This window comes from Biomphalaria glabrata, chromosome 15 (assembly GCF_947242115.1).
Source record: "Biomphalaria glabrata chromosome 15, xgBioGlab47.1, whole genome shotgun sequence".
Lineage (NCBI taxonomy): Eukaryota > Metazoa > Mollusca > Gastropoda > Planorbidae > Biomphalaria > Biomphalaria glabrata.
In genome coordinates, this window is record NC_074725.1 from 28,982,592 (window position 1) to 29,001,400 (window position 18,809).

The 18,809-nt window shown below is 37.0% G+C and overlaps 1 protein-coding gene across 1 annotated transcript; it reads right to left on the reverse strand.

Annotated features, from left to right (window-relative positions):
- Positions 1-62: 62 nt before the first annotated feature.
- On the reverse strand, positions 63-17,986 carry LOC106050762 (serine/arginine repetitive matrix protein 2-like). The gene is made up of 16 exons (XM_013205792.2): positions 17,811-17,986; positions 15,838-15,950; positions 15,281-15,357; positions 13,848-13,970; positions 13,531-13,615; positions 12,748-12,839; positions 12,589-12,626; positions 11,121-11,261; positions 10,852-10,923; positions 10,109-10,228; positions 7,781-7,903; positions 6,979-7,093; positions 6,657-6,781; positions 5,898-6,050; positions 5,315-5,391; positions 63-4,078 (listed from the first exon to the last, which is right to left on the reverse strand). The coding sequence occupies exons 1-16, from the start codon at positions 17,951-17,953 to the stop codon at positions 1,206-1,208; spliced, it is 4,470 nt and encodes a 1,489-aa protein (XP_013061246.2). The 5' UTR covers positions 17,954-17,986; the 3' UTR covers positions 63-1,205.
- Positions 17,987-18,809: the final 823 nt, after the last annotated feature.

Genomic DNA, 18,809 nt, shown 5'->3' on the forward strand with positions numbered 1-18,809 from the left:
TGTTTTTAGTGATTTTAACACAGGACTCACACATTTCCACAGGAAGAAACAAAACAAGTCTGTTGAATCATACAGTTTATTTTGAGTTCAACACTATAGACATTCATTTTTAAATCAATGGATTCAAAACAAGAAAAACAAACAACAAAAGGGCTTTAACAATTTGAAGTTTCATGACGGCAAACAAATGGTCTAGGGGACAGAGTATCAGCAAATAGCCAGTCCAAGAGGGACATGTCCCGAAACTGAACTTTTGGTTTAGCTGAGTTATCTACTATTTAGCAACCACACATCCATTTCATTTACTAGATACCTGATTCATTCCACAAACTTAATCACATGTAAAACAAGGCGTGAAAGGGAGAGAAACTCTGCCAGCTTTAATTTGAATTAATTTTTTTTTGGGGGGGGGGGGGGGGGTCTGAAACTTTCAGTACAGTTCACTTAGTGAGATTAAAAACAATTAAATACAACATGCAGGCAATAAACCGTTTTCATTGCAATCTGGACAAACACCATTTTACAAGTTCATTATTAGAACTACAAAATAAAATATAAAAAAAGACAACAAAACGCAAGTTCCAGGATGATTAACAAGTCCTTGACCATTAATAATCTACAACCAAGTTAGACAAACAGATGGATAAATCTTTGATCCAGGACATTCAATGAGATATATGGAACATCTTTAATACAATTACAGCTGGGACAGATTCTAGCAAACCACAGGCCAGTTAACAATCGTCTCTCTTAGCATATCCCACCGGCGGACAATGGTTATGCTTGCCCTGGATGTGGCAAAATATGTAGGTCACGGCTGGGGCTGCGTAGCCGTGGGAAATACTGCAAACCTCATTAATCTTCGGACTCGAAAACAAGCCTTATTATTATTATAAACAGACTATGAAAAAAGAAAAAAAAAAGACATGACAATGTAATATTCTGTGACGCCATGCTAAGGCTTCATGTTGTTACTTGGTAGCTCTCAACTGAGATAAATTTAAAAAAAAAAAAACATGACAATGCAATGAAATCAGAAGATGGCCCTATGTACATAGGAAGTCCCACTATCAGGTCACCTGGGTGTGACAACACAAGAAATCTTGAAAACGCTATGCACTGGTATTTAAACTATATTTTTCTTGTTCAGTCAATAGCATACAATTCTGTCCTGAATGATCAGCCTAACCTTCAACCAACACCGTCTATTCTTTCTCTTTCAGTTTCCCTTCTGCTATCCACTGTTTCTTCTTCTGGTGCTTCAGGTCAATCAGGAATTTCTCCAACTCTGTCAGGCTTTCCGCTTTTTTACTGTCCTCCTCTTTCTCCGCCGAGGTGTCTTTATCTGCCATTTCCCATTTGGAATGCGGAGCCTGGACATCTGGGTTGGCAGAGGGAGAAAGAGGCCTAGGTTGGGCCCTCAAAGGGGAAGTAACAGGTGGTTCAGCTGGGGACTTATCTTTCATTAGGGACTCCTTTGATGTATTTCGAGAAGCTGAATCATCCCTTGAGGGCTCTTTGCGATCAAATCTATTTTTAGAGATGGAGTTCTCTTGGGATTTTGTCTTTCTTTCGGACCCAGACTTCAAATCTTTTGATGTTGACCTTTTTCTCCGACTCTCTTTGGACCTTGACCTGGACCTTACTCTGCTTTCTTTTTCTGAAGATCCTGACCTGTATCTTTTGCGCTCCTTAGATGAGGATCGAGATCTATGTCTCTTGCGTTCCCTTGAAGAAGAACGAGACATATGTCTCTTGCGTTCCCTTGATGAAGAACGAGACATATATCTCTTGCGTTCCCTTGATGAAGAACGAGACCTATATCTTTTCTGATCTCTAGAGGAAGATGCTGGTTCCCCCTGAGAATAAGAGTTGTAGAACCTACCCCTCTGATTATGCCCCCTCCAAAATCTTTCCCTAAACGTGCCACGGGGTGTGAAGCCTTTTCCTTGATTGGGGTTGTATTTGTTTTGGTAATCCATTCTGTCGGAGTACAATTTGTTCGGGTATTTGTCATTGGTTGCCTCGCTGTACCTCCTGGAGGGACCTCCTCCTGCATCCTCGTCAAACTTCCTCTTTAAGATCCTCTCGTTCCTTTCAATCCTGAGTTTTTCCTCCTCTTGCCGGAGTCTCTCTTGGACTCTTCTCTCTATCTCCTTCTCCAAATCAACCTCTTTGGGCCAAGGCTTCATCTGATCTACTTTGATATCCTGACTTTCAATGATTTCCTCTTTTATTATCTTACTAAGACCCTCCACAGTCTGGCCTGGATGTGCTTCTTCAGGACGGCCAGACTTTGATGGAACCTCAGTAGACTCATTGGAAGCAAGCTTTTTATTATGTCTGGCTTCTGGTTCAACATCAGACGAAGGTGAAAGAACATTAGAAGATGGGTTGACTTTGGTCCTGGCAGTAATTTTGAGAACTGTTGTTGAGTCTTTTGCCTCAGTCTTAGAGTTTTGACTCGGCATAGTGGCAGCAGGTGCATCTTCCATTGCCTTCGTACTACCAGCGTCATCTCTTTTAATGGCTGTTTGTTTGCCAATGGCATCAAACTGATTGGCGTCTTTTGGACCAAACTTCCCGAATCCAGAAACTGTGATGGTTGCATTAAAAGGCTGTACTTCTGCAATGCTTTTCTTAATAGGGCTACTTTTTCTAACTGGATTGACAAGGTCAGGCCGTACAGGGGAAGTTTTATCTGTCAGTTTACCCAGAAGTTCTTGTTTTCTCATCTTGGGAGACAACCTAATTGGATTTTGTTTCGGAGAAAGCCCACGGCTGATTTTGTCGTCAAGTTTGGGAAACAGACCGTGGCTTCTGATATCATGCATGGTAGACACATCACTGTTTTTAACCCCACGTTTGGGAGATAGCCCACGGCTGCGTCTGGGAGATAGATCATGGCTTCGTTTGGGAGACAGGTCATGGCGTAGTTTTGGTGATAGTCCACGGCTGCGTCTCGGGGATTGGTCATGGCTATTTTTTATGTCACTCCTCCTTCTCGTTGGACTTTCCCTTGACCAGGATTTTGATCTTGATCTTCTCTGGGTTCTTGGAGATCTTTTTTCTAGGTTTGATTTCGACACATATGCTTGAGCCTCAAGAGACCTAGGGGTAGGGGGTGATTTAGAACTTCTATATTTGGCTGTTGATCTGTTTGGAGGGGATCTAGAGCTGGTATACATGGTCGCTGATCTAGCTGGAGGAGATCTAGAGCTGGCATATATGGCTGCAGATCTACTAGGAGGAGATTTAGAGCTAGTATACTTGGCTGCTGAGGTGTTTGATGGTAAAAAAGAATCTAATAAGCTAAGCTTTTGTTTCACACTTTTTAAATATTGCTTGGATCCCCCAAGATACATGTCAAGCTCTTTAATGCCTGTTATCGGAGATGGAGACTTCATTTTGATGTTCAAGACATTTTTACTTTTGTCACGTGATCTGCTGCGGCTGCTACCGCTGCTGCTGAACGACCTACTTCTTCTACGATTGATATGTCTGCCCCTAGACCTGCTTCTGCTGGAGCTAAGTCTACTTCTGCGTGGGCTGCTCCGGTTTAAGGATGTGCTCCTAGCGCTGGGCCGACGTCTGCCTCTTTCCCGAGACCAGCTTCTATCCAAAGACCTACTGCGGCTGGTGGATCTGCTCAATGTTCTTCGCTTAACTTTTCTGCTGCCTCTAGGGGAGCGTGAATCTCTTGAAGACACAGAGGCAGAACTAGATCGGGAGTAAGGACGAAACCTTCTGTATCTGTCTTTGTTATCCTTATAAAACCTTTCCCTCTCGGCCATCAGCAGCTCATCTCGCCTCCTCACGCTATCCTCAGGGAGTCTTTTCGTGGTCAGCTCTTTCCCCCCTGGTGGTTCTTCTTCCCGCCTGGTGGGCCTCTCTGCTATGGCCATTTCTGTGCGGCCAGTGGGTTTGCTCACGTCGGGAGATGGACTGCTGAGGCCAGGTATGGCAGTGGAGGAACTGAAATACTCCTTTGAAGTAACTGGCAGGTAGGAGCTTGTGCTGCCACTTTGAATAATCCTGCTAAAGGTTTCCTCATCTTCTAGGCCTTTGGGTGGTGGAACTAGAAAGAGAAAATGCAAGCATTAAACGAAATTACAATCTTATAGAGCAATGTCTAAAAACATAATTGGCCATCCATTTAAATATGTAAAAACCAATCAGTTAATCAGTGACATCTTGCCCAATTAATATACTCCACTTAATTTGTTACATTACCCAAGTAGGTAAATAAACATTTTGAGAGGGTTGCACATTGTAATGGGTCAGATGTTGCAATGAGAAGATTGCATTTTGAAAAGGGTCAAATGTTGTGATGTGAGGGTTGCATGTTGCAATGAGAGGGTTGCATGTTGCAACGAGAGGGTTACATGTTGCAATGGGTCAAATGTTGTGATGTGAGGGTTGCATGTTGCAATGAGAGGGTTGCATGTTGCAATGGGTCAGATGTTGCAATGAGAGGGTTGCATGTTGCAATGGTTCAGATGTTGCAATGAGAGGGTTGCATGTTGCAATGAGAGGGTTGTGTGTTGCAATGAGAGGGTTGCATGTTGCAATGAGAGGGTTACATGTTGCAATGGGTCAAATGTTGTGATGTGAGGGTTGCATGTTGCAATGGGTCAGATGTTGCAATGAGAGGGTTACATGTTGCAATGGGTCAGATGTTGCAATGAGAGGGTTGCATGTTGCAATGAGAGGGTTGCATGTTTGCAATGGGTCAGATGTTGCGATGTGAGGGTTGCATGTTTGCAATGGGTCAGTTGTTGCAATGTGAGGGTTGCATTTTGCAATTAGGCAAATGCTAAAGGCGCTGCCATTATCTTTAAGTAATACTGGTACAACAACTGTAACTCGTATGACATCATTTACTTGTGTGTTCTAGTACTTCTATTTTGCCTAAAAAAAAAAACAGGAAGGTAAAACCAATGCATTCATATCAACAGCGTTTAGAAAAATAGATAGAAAGAAAGTTGAGAACAGACCCAGTTGTTCATTGGTTTGTTTACAAAGGTTAATAAATATAGTCTGTGAAACTGCTACATTTGATTGAATATTAGACAGTTAAAATAACTTCTATAAGACTTTGACACACATGCAATGGAAATGGGTACCAGCAAGGTTTGGATCTTTTATCGAAACCAGGTTCCATTGTCGTTGCTGTTAGCTGATCTTTTTTTCTTTTCTTAAAAAAATAACGGCATGTAATTACCCTTGAACAACTAAAAAGAATAAGTGGTTCATGTTGGTTCAAGAAAGAAAACATATTGTTTTATCTTAGAGTATATTTTTTAGAACCTACCCTTAGTGACAGGAGACCGAGTTCGTCCTAAAAGTTTTGGCGACTGAATTGACGAGGTGGAACTTTTTCTCAACTTTCTATAAAAAAAAAATGTTTTCATATATAATTGTACAGAATGTTTCATAAAATTATGTTTTATATATAATTAAATGAAAGATAAACAAGTGTCCATTTATAAGTTGTCGTATTGAAGTGCCAGGACAGTAAGTGAATAAATAAACTTTCAGACCTTGCGACCTATAAGGGCAGATGATGAAAAGGTCACCTGTTTCTATGGCTGATGGTTAAAGAGGGTGCCATATGGCCAGAACAATGACCAAACGCATTTACTTTCCAAAATAATGTCAGATATCATTTAGTTGGGTGAACTGATGGTCCTAAAAATCCCCAAATTCAAAATCCTAGTCTTCACCAAGATTCCAAACTGAGATCCCTTGGTTCAAAAGCCAAGTGGTAGCTCATTGAATGGCATTTTTTTATATAGCAAAACTTTCAGAGTGCTGGCCACATGACACCATCATAGAAACAAATGACCTTTACATCATCTGCACTATAGTTCGCGCTATCAATGGAACCAACTCACTTGCGCCTCTTTTTCTTTTTCTTTGTGTCCACAGACGACTCTGAACCGCTGCTGCTGCTGTCACTGCTGCTGGTGCTTCTCTTTCTTTTACGCTTCTTTTTCTCAGGAGAGTCGGAGGCGCTTTTCCGTGCATTCTTTTTTTTCTTTTTAGATCTGAAAAACCGAAGATAAAGAAAATGAATCAATAAAACTAAGAACAAAGCCTGAATAGGATCAACTCATCAGCCAAACAATGATGTAATTAAAAAACAGTTCAATATCAAAACAATCATAATTACTTAATTAATTTAAAAACTTTGCACAACTAAATCAGGTACCTTTAGACAGTCTTTGAATGACTAAATCAGGTACCTTCAGGCAGTCTTTAAATGACTAAATCAGGTACCTTTAGTCTTTTAATGACTAATTCATGTACTTATAAGCAGTCTTTCAATGAAACGAAGTCTCATGTCAACTAAAACTTTAAACAAAATGCTTTCCATGTGAGAGAAGAAAATGTTTACAAACCAACAGCCTTCAGATAGTGTCTTAGCAACTAAAAGAGGCCACTGACATTTAAAGATCTTTTTAAAGACACTGTGTGTTAAGCAGGAACCGTATTAGGTCATGAACATTCTAAGTAGGTCAAGAACATTCTAAGTAGGTCATGAACATTCTAAGTAGGCCGTGAACATTCTAAGTGAAAGAAAATTCAAAGCTGAACGTGGCATTGTAAAATACAAAGAACCAAAAGCGAAAATTCCCATTCTATGACCCTACCTTGACCTTGGCTTCTCTTTCTCATCCTCATGAATCAGCTGTTTTAGTTTCTCTGCAGTTTTAGTTAAGACTGAGGTTTCTGGTTCCTTGGTCTTGGAACTCTCACTACTGATGGACTGAAACACCTGTAGGGACGAAAGTAACTTACCATTAGGGTGTTTTGAATCTAGTAGTTAGGTCATCTAAAAAAAACTAGAAAAACCTAGATTGTACAATAGTTTTTTTTTCTTTAAATCAAGCTCTTGTACAATCACTGGTATATATATATAATAAGACATTGTTATTACATTTCTAAAAATCTGTTTAAAAAAAAGGAAAATACCATTAACTTCTGACACCCCATTAACATATCCTTGGCCTCTTTGTGGTCAGGGTCGGCCTTGACTGCCTGTGAGTAGTAGTCACAAGCTTCGTCCAGGTCTCGTTTATCTTCCACGCTTCACAGACATGGAGAAACATAGGATTACAAGTGTTAAGATATCAAACATTAAGAAACTTCCACCAAAATAATTTTCTAAAACAAAATAATTTTCTATCATAAGTCTTTTAATTACAATAGTGAAATATATATAGGTCAGGGTCAAGTTAGCAACTTAAGTTTTTCATTCCAAAGTAATTGAGATTTCAAATGTCTCGGAGACACTTACAATGCTCTGAGATTTGATGTCAAACAAAAGGTAAAGACATAAAGCTAGCCATAGTGTTCTGAAGTCATACATGTATGTATGTATGTATATGCCCATCTGCACATGTGCATGTTGGCCAATTAGTAGAGCACAGGCTGCTTGAACAAGCAGTACAAGCTCAAATCCTGATTTAGGGTGGGAGACATTTTAGCACTACTGAGTCGAGGACTTTGAGCAATATCCTGCAAACCAGAGGCGTAGCTAGGGGGAGGGGGGAGAATTTGAAAATCTCCCAAGCCCCCAAATGAGTGCTTTTTACATTAAATATTAAATTATGCAAAATGCAGGGCCCCCCAGGCCCCAAATGATGGCAAATTTTTAGCTATGCCACTCCTGCCAACTAAACCTAATCATCTTCTTCTTTTGGAAGTAACGTCTGTATTATTTAAGATAAGATAAGATAAGTTAACCAGTCTCTGAAAAGGAAGAGCAACTTACATTTTCCCAGCTGTCAGCAAAGTCTCAACCAGGTAATGTTTAGCATTACTGTGCTTTGGGTTGATCCCCAGGGCCTCTTTAAAGTCCTTGATGGCATGTGCAAAGTTTTCATTGTTGGCATATCTGAAAGAACAAAAGGGACACCACCCATGAAATAACACACAGCAGACGTCATTAGTCTACTTGCATTCTCACATATAAACATTGTTACGTAAGCTGGTAAACCATCACTGTATGTATATATATATATATACATATATGAATTATAAACACACAATACACTAAGTCTTCAATCACCGAAAGAGATTTTGCAGATATAAAATATAAATGACATAACATAAGAACTGCAATGTTAAATACCTCAGTGCCAGTGGGGCATTGAATTTTATTTTATCATGATTCCAGCTTACTTGAACTATGTTATCAAATCTACATTCATATTTTGTTTTCTCTCAAATTCTCAATGAAGTTTTTTTGTTTCTTTTTCTTTCTTTCTGTAACAGATATCAATTGGCTTTTAACTTTTCATCCAGATTTGTTGCCGTCAATGTAATTTCAACAAATCAGATGCACAAGGAAAAAGTAAACAATGATTATCTCCTGGGATTAAATGATCATATAACCATTTAATCTTTTTCCAGAAATGAGAAACCTGACAAGAAGAATTTTTAAAGAAAATTAAATTAGTGTGATATTTTTTTAAAAGGAATATTATTTAAATGATAAAGTCATAAATAAGTCAAAACAAAATAAATTTAAACTATCTGTGTAATTAACTATTAATAGATATACATAAAACAAAATTAACCACTTACTTTTATCAACAAAATGATGCCAACTCAACGCAGCTTTAACCCTCCAAAGTTGTCTATTTAAAACTTGTGATTTAATTTCCAAACTATTTGTTAAAAATTAAAACACGAGCCTAGACAAAAAAACGAACACTTTTTACAACAAGAGAAATTCTAACGGTGTCAGAAGTGAGTCTGGTAAATTTTATTGTACCGGTACTGTTATCAGTTACTCTCTAGTCTAACCTTGTTTTATGGAATCTCATAGAGTTCATTATCACAAATGGGCCTCACTTTCTTTGCAATAGTGATTCCAAACATATGCATCTTATAGTGCAGTCTTTTAGTGGCTCTATATTGTCAAATGTGTCAGGTCAAAATACATTTTTTACTTAATGGTCCTATGGGCATACAAAAAACTTGGGAACCACTATTTCAAAAGTTCCAACAATAGATAATGACCCTACAGTCTAAAAGAAAAAAAGCTTTCACATCAATGAGTTAAAAAAAAAAACAAGGTTTGACTGAATTGAAAGTGTCATGTTACACAGTAACGCATTATGTACGCAAGCAAGTAATACAAAAAAGTGACAAAAACACAATTAATATCGTACACAATTTTTAATGAATTTTTTTTTTATCCTAATACAATGAAGCAGCACAACCAATTGTAATAAATACCAAATAAATATGCAAACAAAATCAACCTATTATGAGGTGTTTAAGTTTCAAATGAAACTCAAAGATACAACTATGAATATCCATTACAGAAGTGCGATAAACACTTTTTATCTTTCTGCTAAGTTTACAGAAAGTACATTTCAAAGTCTTTATCAATATGGATATATATATATATATATAAACATTGCATTAGTGAACCAACATTTCTCTGAGTTCTTGGCTGATTAAAACAGAAAATGAGTTGATGTGCTATTGAGCAACATAACTAATAAATAATATGAATCAACAATTTAAAAAAAAATATAGGACAAGATTAAAAAAAAAAAAGAGTTATAACAAAAATCAAAAGCAGACTTGCCAGGGAAGGTTTGTTGCAGAAGTATTTAATAAAGTTTTCTGGCCATAGCAGTAGTCTAAATCACTACAGAAATTTACTGCATCCATTTTTTGTTTAATGGACATTTTTTTTTTTAGATTAATGGGGGGAAGTTGGTTCTCACAAAGTTGACACTACATAAATGTTAACTTTTTAAAAATTTTTTTTCAAGGCAGTCGACTATTTGACATGCTAGATTGTGGACAGAGCAGGTAATACTTTAATAGGCCCAAAATAACTGTGTCTTTAGTGTAGTTGGCTTTTCAAAGTCCGATAAACAGCAGACTTCTAGCTCATCATGACACTGAGCTCATCTTTGACCACGAAGGAGGAGCTTTTTCACACTACCATAGTTAGTAGGCCCTCTCTCTATCAGGGCACAAGTACTACCAGCAATTTTGCAGGTCACAGCCACAAAAGGCTCAAAGGGGGTCGTCAGGCACTACAATATCAAAAGATACTACAATAACAAAGGCTTACAATGCTCCACGAGCCACTAGGGCCTCCACGTTCTCCTTGTCAATCTGAAGTGCTCTGTTGAGGTGTTGCATGGCCTCCATGTATTTCCCTTGTTTGAACATATCTACTCCTTGAACTAAACTAGATTCCGAGAAAAACAACAACAACAAAAATTTAACAATTTGTTGCGGATTATCTATAACATAATTACAACACTTTGATCAAGAGAGAGGGGAAAAAACGTAACAGCTTGGTATGCTTAACTACAGGAGATTAAACAACATTCGTTTTGGTAAGTCTCTGTTGCCACAGGCTAATAAAAGGTAGCTTATAAATAAATATAGACAAGATATGTGATTTAGTGATTTATGTATTATATATATGCTTTTTTGAAGCTAAAGTAGTTCAATTAAAATGAGGTTTTATTGAATTAGCATAAACATGTTTACAATGATATGCATGGTCTAAGAGGCTAAGTAAGCTTGAACTTGGCTCGGCTACCTATGAAGGGGGCTCGAGGTTTGACACCCGACTTGAGCAGTGTGTTTACTGAGCGCCTAAAGGCAGCACGGGGAAAAACCTTCTTCCCAGATACCCCCCTCCTCCCACTGGTCCACAAATGAGATTGGACCATAGTACTCTAAGCATGCTATCAGAATGCTATAAGCCCTACATAAAAGCTATAATTTAATGTAATTTTAATTTAATTTCACAAATTAGGTAAGTGATTAAATCTCAGATTAAAATCAACAAATAAGATTTACCTCTGATGAGCCAACTTTTGAGTTTGCCACTTTCTCAAACCTTCTGCATATTCCTTTTCCGGAATTTTTAATCTGAAAAATATTTTTTTCCAAAGTCAATTCCGGATTTAAAAAGAATTCTTTTTCTAAACTATTTTTAATGAAATTACAAACGAAAGAAATTTTTTTTTAAAGGGGGGGGACCCTTAGCTGCATTTTAAATCAGCATAGGACCTTTCCAAAAAAAAATTTCTTCAATTTCCTTCCAATTCAATGGTTCAAAACATCACCTGGCCGGGCATCGAAACAATGACGTCTGCTCCTGCACCCCAAGCTGATGCAATAAAGTTTGAACATTGCCTTGATTTGTGAATCCAAGAATAGATTGCATCATTTCTTCATAAGACATGCCCTGAATTTGAGCTTTGCGTCTGTTTCAGCAGATATGACGAGAGAGAGATGCAAAAAAAAAGAAGTAAATAATTAAACGCCTAAATAATTTGTTGATTTAAATAAAAGCATGTTAAGCAACGGCATTTATAACCTTAGTGCTAATTCATACACCTCAATTTCCAGCATTTTTTTCGCATTGCCTGCCACTGCTTGTATTTTTTTAAAAACTTAACTTATGTAATGTCATGTCTGAGGAAAGCTAGAGGGACAATGGCATGAGAAAAGTTGGCAGATTGGTTTTAAGCAGCTAGTGAAGATGGCTGTAGATTTATTCGGAGGGCATTTAACAACAGGTAATTACGGGTTATTTACAGTTAACAATTCACAGGTTACACAGTTATTTACACGTAACAAGTTATTTACAGTTAACCAGAGGTATTCACATATTAGACAATTATTTACAGGTAACAACATGTATTTACAGTCAACAGGTATTCACAGGTAACAACAGGTATTTACAGGTATTTACAGGTAACAACAGATATTTTCAGGAAACAACAGGTATTCACAGGTAACAACAGGTATTTACAGATAACAACAGTTATTTAAGATAACAAAAGGCATTTACATGAAACAACAGGTATTTACAGGTAACAACAGGTATTTACATGAAACAACAGGTATTCACAGGAAACAACAGGTATTTAAGGTAACAACAGGTATTTTCAGGAAACAACAGGTATTCACAGGTAACAACAGGTATTTACAAATAACAACAGTTATTTAAGATAACAAAAGGCATTTACATGAAACAACAGGTATTCACAGGTAACAACAGGTATTTACAGGTAACAACAGGTATTTACATGAAACAACAGGCATTCACAGGTAACAACAGGTATTTAAGGTAACAACAGGTATTTACAAGTAACAACAGGTATTTACAGGTAACAACAGGTATTTACAGGTAACAACAGGTATTTACAGGTAACAACAGGTATTTAGGTTTTTTAGTGAGATTTAACAGTTCTTTACCCTCTTTCCATACTTTAGCCCACACTTTGATTAGCAAAACAAAATGTTTGAAGTTTTTAAAACAAATAGTCTTCAAGTCAATTAAGAGGACTTCTTTGGCCCACACAGCCTAAGGCATAGATATGGGTTGGGCCACATTGAAATGTCAATTTTGATCCTAGTCTGCATTCTGATACTGAGCTTCGGGCCCTTCATAGAATTCCTGATGTAACTAGCCCAAAACTGACTCTCTTCTTGCAATACTGGCTAGACACAGGCAGTCACAGACTCTCATGTATCAACAGTACGTGATATGGTTAATCAATGAGTATAAGGACTATAAGACATTACCTGAAGTAAACTGGAAAATCATCCTCCGTTATTAGACCCTGCAAAACATAAAGATAGCCGCTAGATTCAGTAAGTCCTCAGATCTCATTTAGACAAAATATTCAAAAGCACAACAATTAGGTTCAATTTATTTGTTAATTGTAGCAAAAACACGCTTACAATTCTTGGGTACAAGTTTTTATCGGGTATTGATTTTTCGTGTAGTGACAATGTTATTTTTTCATATTCGACATCAACAGCCACCACAATACCTGGAATAGCACACACAAAAAAAATATATATATATATATGTCAGTGGGGAATGAAATATTAACTCTAATTTAGGGATGTGGGATAGAGTGGCAAAAACTGCTTGGCTATTTATCAAGAAGACTTGAGCCAAGTTGTGTTTGCTGAGCGGTTAAAGGAAACCTTCTCCCAGATACCCAAACATATCCACAAAAGAGATTGTACCAGAGCACACTGAGCATGATAGATCCACTATACAAAAAAGTAAATTTAAAAACAAATTAAGTACATAAGGTGCATTTAGATTCAGTATATATTCTATGATCATGCATCAATGAATTAAGTAACTAAATAATTATTTCACTACAATCACATTTATCAAACCCAACCCAGAAACCCCTTCTAGTCCCCCCCCCCACCCTTCTATAGTTCAAAATGTAATGGGGATTACTGCTTTATTTAATCAAGATTTTAACTTAAGCTGGTTGGTGTTTGCTACACGGAAACCTGACAGATAGCTTCACCCCTACACTGAGCATGCTCTACAAGCATTGGGACGGGTTACACAATAAGTAGAATTACGCAAATTTCAGGTTTTACCCAGCATTTGGAACAAAAAGTTATATGTGGGCTAGTTTGCTCTATCAAGGTTTTCATTTTTTTCCCCATCTGTTACGATGTCTTTTAATTATCCCTGGTTACTAGGCTCCATACCTCTCACAATATCTTTAGTTTGGAAAGCTTCTAGCGCACTCTCGTTGGCATACAGCTTGGGCAGATCTTTCACAGAGCAGAATGCCTAAAGGAGAGGAAGACATGGCTTTGGAAAATCATCTTAAGAAAACGATAAAATACAATTGAATTCCGTTAAAAAGTGAGTAATATAGACCCCCTCCCCCCAAAAAAAATAGGCCAACCAAAAATGATCTTATTCAGAGAAATAAAAACAGCAAAAAATATATTTATTTTCAATCGAGATTTAGATAAGTAGATAATATATGACAACAAGGAGGACGCTGCAGTTATTTTACAATTATTTCCAGATCTTCAATGTCTCTGGCTCTGCCTCTGTCAACACAGAGCAACTGGATGCGGAGTCCAGAGTCAACTATGTCAGTGACCACTCCTGTAACACAGTCTAATGCCTTGATGCTCTGTGAAATAGTTAAACACTGTAAGCACCAACACTAAACAGAAAGCTCAATTAACTTAAATATGGTACATATTCTAACAAAATGTTGGCCAATGTTTAAGCCTAACGATACTTAGCATATTCAAAATCTTGTTCTATTTTTGTATGGTAATTGACAATAACTCTATTATTTTGTGGTCATTAACAATAAACAAAATTATTGTTTGACTTGATTATAATTTTGCAAAGTATAAAAGAACATTTAAACATAAGGAAGCATTGACAAAATTGGCAACTCGAATCGCAGCTATTCTGATTCATCTTTCAGAGATTATATCTAAAATTTCATTAATTGGTTGGAAAAATCAAACAAATTTTTATTACTGAGATGCAGTAAATAGAAATGCAATAGAACAATTTAAAATATAGACGATGAGGAGATGAAAACTTTCCCAAGATTTAATCTTTCCCCCCTTACATCTCATGTGACAAGGTAAATCCTAGAAGTCAAATTTTGCAAATTTTAAAAACTGCGAGGCTGCAGCATTTTTAGCTATTTTCATTCTCGTGGTGCGCTCCTCTTCTGTGATTAAGGACCCCTCTTTCATATTTCTCCTCCAAGTGGGCCCTATTAACCTCTGTCGCTTAGCAAGATAGAAAAAAAAAAGATAACTTGGTCACCCAGATATCCTTTCATATTTCTCCTCCAAGTGGACCCTATTACCTTTAACTCTTTACTTTTTGTTTTAGAGAAATTAATAGGTAATTCAGGATAGTTTATTTAATGATAAATAATTATTTCATATAGAAAGATAAACAGCTCTTTCATATAACGACTGCTCTATCAGATGACATCAGATGTCAGTAAGTGTTTTGTTGACTGATTGCTCTAGATAATAAATACTATAATAATGCTTGTCTTAACAAAACAAATCCAGACATGTTTATGTGTAGATAATCCTAAACTTGTTTAAACCAGTGCCAAGCAGCTTCTTTGCATGCAAGTAAGGATGCGCTTCGAATAGGGAGGGGAAGTGGGTCAACATTGATTTCAAGCCTATTAGCTAACTATACCAGTAGTTCATGGGAAACCTATTCAGGCCTCATGGAACACTAGGGTTCCGCAGAGCATACTTGGCACTGACATTCTTGTTTTATATTTTTTTGTACATTTGAAAAAATTTGGACTGCATATTTGCACAGTTTTTTAGGCACATAAGCAAACCTACAAATGATTAACATAATGTCCAACAAAGCAAAACATTGCTCAATGATTCATGTATGCAAAAAAACAAACAAACTGGAATCCCATGTGCACCCTCAAATACTTACACTAAAAAAGTGTTGACGACGTAACAGTGAAGGGACCTCCATATAAACCTCCATGGCAGGCATAATGGCATACGAGTCTGTAATGAAATGTTAACAAATGTCAGTTCAATAAGGCTGCTTAGGAACCTTCTCTCATATCTACGCCCCCCCCCCTTTCCATGTTCACATAAGAAACTGGACTATAGCACAGTGAGGATACTATAGCACAGTGAGGATACTATAGCACAGTGAGGATACTATAGCAAAGTGAGGATACTATAGCTAAGTGAGGATACTATATCAAATTGTGGATACTATATCACAGTGAGGATACTCACAGTGAGGATACTATAGTACAGTGAGGATACTATATCACAGTGAGGATACTATATCACAGTGAGGATACTATATCACAGTGAGGGTACTATATCACAGTGAGGATACTATATCACAGGGAGGATACTATAGCATGAATAATAAAATATATACAAAAGCATCTTTTAAAAAATAAAATAAAATACAGAAAACAACTAAAAAAACAAACAAAAACATCTTAATAATAAAGAAAATGTGCTTACCATCAATTTCTTCATTCTTGTCAAGAACTTTTTCTTTTCTATTAGTAGTGTCAAATATTAAATCTGATTTTCTGGCTATAAATGAGATTAGCTTCTTCTGAAATTCAGGATCCCTGAAAGTAAAAAAAAATATTATATAATTATATAAAAATTAAGAAAAAAAATATGTCTCATTGTTTAATGTTAATTTTCTAAATTTCTTTTGAGATCTAATGGGGCAAATGGTGCTGGTGGTCAAGCATTTTAACATGTATAACATTTAATAAATATAAAAATAATTTAATAGAAACATTTATAAAACATGATAACGAGACTTTATTTTACCCTAGACTAGGTTTATTTAAATTGATACATGACAGTTTGTAAGAAAAATGGGAAGCACTATGTGAGACACAGAGTTTGTTTTGTCGTCTGGTTTATTTTAAATGTTCTTTTATAAGCTATATCAAAACAGAAGAGCATATTTACCACAAACAACTGTAGTCAAGGGAAAAAGACAGAGAGAAATGGGAAATGGGAGAAATGGGAAAAGACAGTTGGCATTTCACAAGTGGTACCCCAAGGGTCCAACAGGAGGAGTTAGGCAATCTTACTTTCTTTATTTTAAATTTATAAATATTGTCAATCCTACAAACAGAACAAGGATCATACCAAATATAATGGTTTATTGGCCCAAATCAGGTCAATCAATTATAAAATTTATCCCATCATCATCATCATGAAACTCTATTTGAGTGAGGGCTTGAGAAACTCAAATCCTCTCTTGCAAAAGCCCTGCACAGAAACCCTGCTGTATTGCGTAGTGCATATGTCACCATACAGGTGGAGAATGTGTGGTTTCCCAGACCTGTCAATACGGAGATCAGCAAGTATGGGGCAGTCAAACAAAATATTGTTACGACCCTATTGGTGGCGCAAAAGGGTTAACTATAGGCTCAGCTGACACACACGTGAATCACTCAGGTCAGTGGGGCCATGGACAAGGGACAGTACTACGATTACACGCAAATATGACCAATGTTATGGTCAGTTGATCGAAAGCCTGCGGTACGAGTGACACAGTGTGTAAGAAAGCGGCAGTTCAAGACCAGAGAGCGTTGAGACCAGGACTGTTAGTCAACCATGAAGTCGGTCCTGGTCGAGTCCTCAAGTGTTATGTACGAGTCCAGGAAGAAATAGAGACAGTAGAGTTGTGTACAGTGATGTACAATGTAACATTTTAGTTGATGTGTTGCCAATTGTGTCGTATTGGCTGTCTTCTACTTATTCACTCATTATTAAATACAAGATTATTGTGGAGCTCTTGTTGTCAGGTTCTTGATGTGTTGTGTTTAGCAGTAGTTACAGAAGGCCTGAGTAGGAGAGAATCGTAACAATATGTTGAAAGGTTTCCTCTTTTTCCCCGCAGCGGGGCACCGTGATTCAAAATGTGGCAATAGCTGTAAGAAATATGAGCCAACTCATATATAGCCTCATATAAATATGGCCTGTCCTGCACTGTGCTATAATAGCTTGCTCAGGCCTGGACAGCCTCCACCACAGGAAAGTGCGGTCAGGGCGCCTCATGCACTCCCAGACTCCACTGGCTTTTTGGGGCTAAGTAACATTTAATCAACCTGTCGGTTGCGACCCCCTTGGGGGTTGATTAACGATTTTCCAGGGGTCGCCTAAGACCCTCGAAAATATGAATTTTTTGTCTATTCTTCTATTGCTGTGTGTGTTGGTGGGTCGCGGCAAAGTGAGGGATTCTAATAAGGGGTCGCCGAGCTTAAAAGCTTGAGAACCGCTGGGTTATGCAGTACATATCTCTGGACTGCCATGTCAATGTCATCCAGGTTCAAACCCTGTCCGCTCCCATCCCAAGTCAGGTTTGGGCTAGGATGTTATAATCTTCAAATTGGAAGGACCATCCAAAACAAACCTAACCATTCATATTAAGTGGATACACTTTAAGAGACTAAATGAGATATTACTTGATTTCCAGCTCTCTCGTATGCCTGTTTTCTATATTTGACAGCACTGGAGAGGGCGGTATCTCTTGCTGTTCCCTCCTCAAGCTGTTGAGTAGATCTAGACCATGATAGTACAGAGCTTGTTCTACCAATTTGGGATCCATTGCGTTTATTCAATCATCCCAAGTGATGTATCTTATATGTGTGCTGTAATAAAATATATCATAAAGAAGTGACATGTCAAATATTATCAATATATTTTGAACAAGCAATAAAAAAAAATACACTTTATAAAAACAAAGCTTATCTTAAGAAAGGAAATGCTAAATACTGCCATTTATGTGAAAATTACAGAGGTTTATATCCCTTTCTGCTATATAAAACAAAATGAATTAAAATTAGTACAAAATGATTAACTAATTGGTTAATTTTTGGATTGATTTGTGTATTGTTATAGACTATGAATAATTGTGCAAAATTTCAATTTGATCAGAGAATGGAAGGTGGGAGAAAAAACGTGTCAATACATAACAAGGGGACTAAATCCATATATATATATATATACATATCTCTCATTAAGTAGCATTTATTCCCTTTATTTTGAAAACAAATAAAATAATTCATCACCAACAATTAATTTACTAATTGTTTGTTGCTTTTTTGATTGATTCATGTCTTGTCAGGTTTAATGAATAAGTTAAGTTTTAATCCGAGAATGGGAAATGGGAGAAAAAACATGTTCAAACTTTTTACCAGACAGACAGAGTGAGTTGATATAAGCTTTGTAATAAACTATAAATTAGTATATAAATTATCAGGGTTTCATTTGAAAGTCTTAAATATACCAGTATACTTAAGCAAGAAATTTGTAATAATATCAGAATATATTGAAATTCTATGTATCTTATCTATCATCATCACTCATATGACTCCCTTCTCTGCTAAACCCTCAACTTAACAAAGGGCCATATACACTCTGACCTACCTAGATCTAGTTGACCCAACAAAAACCAAAAAAAA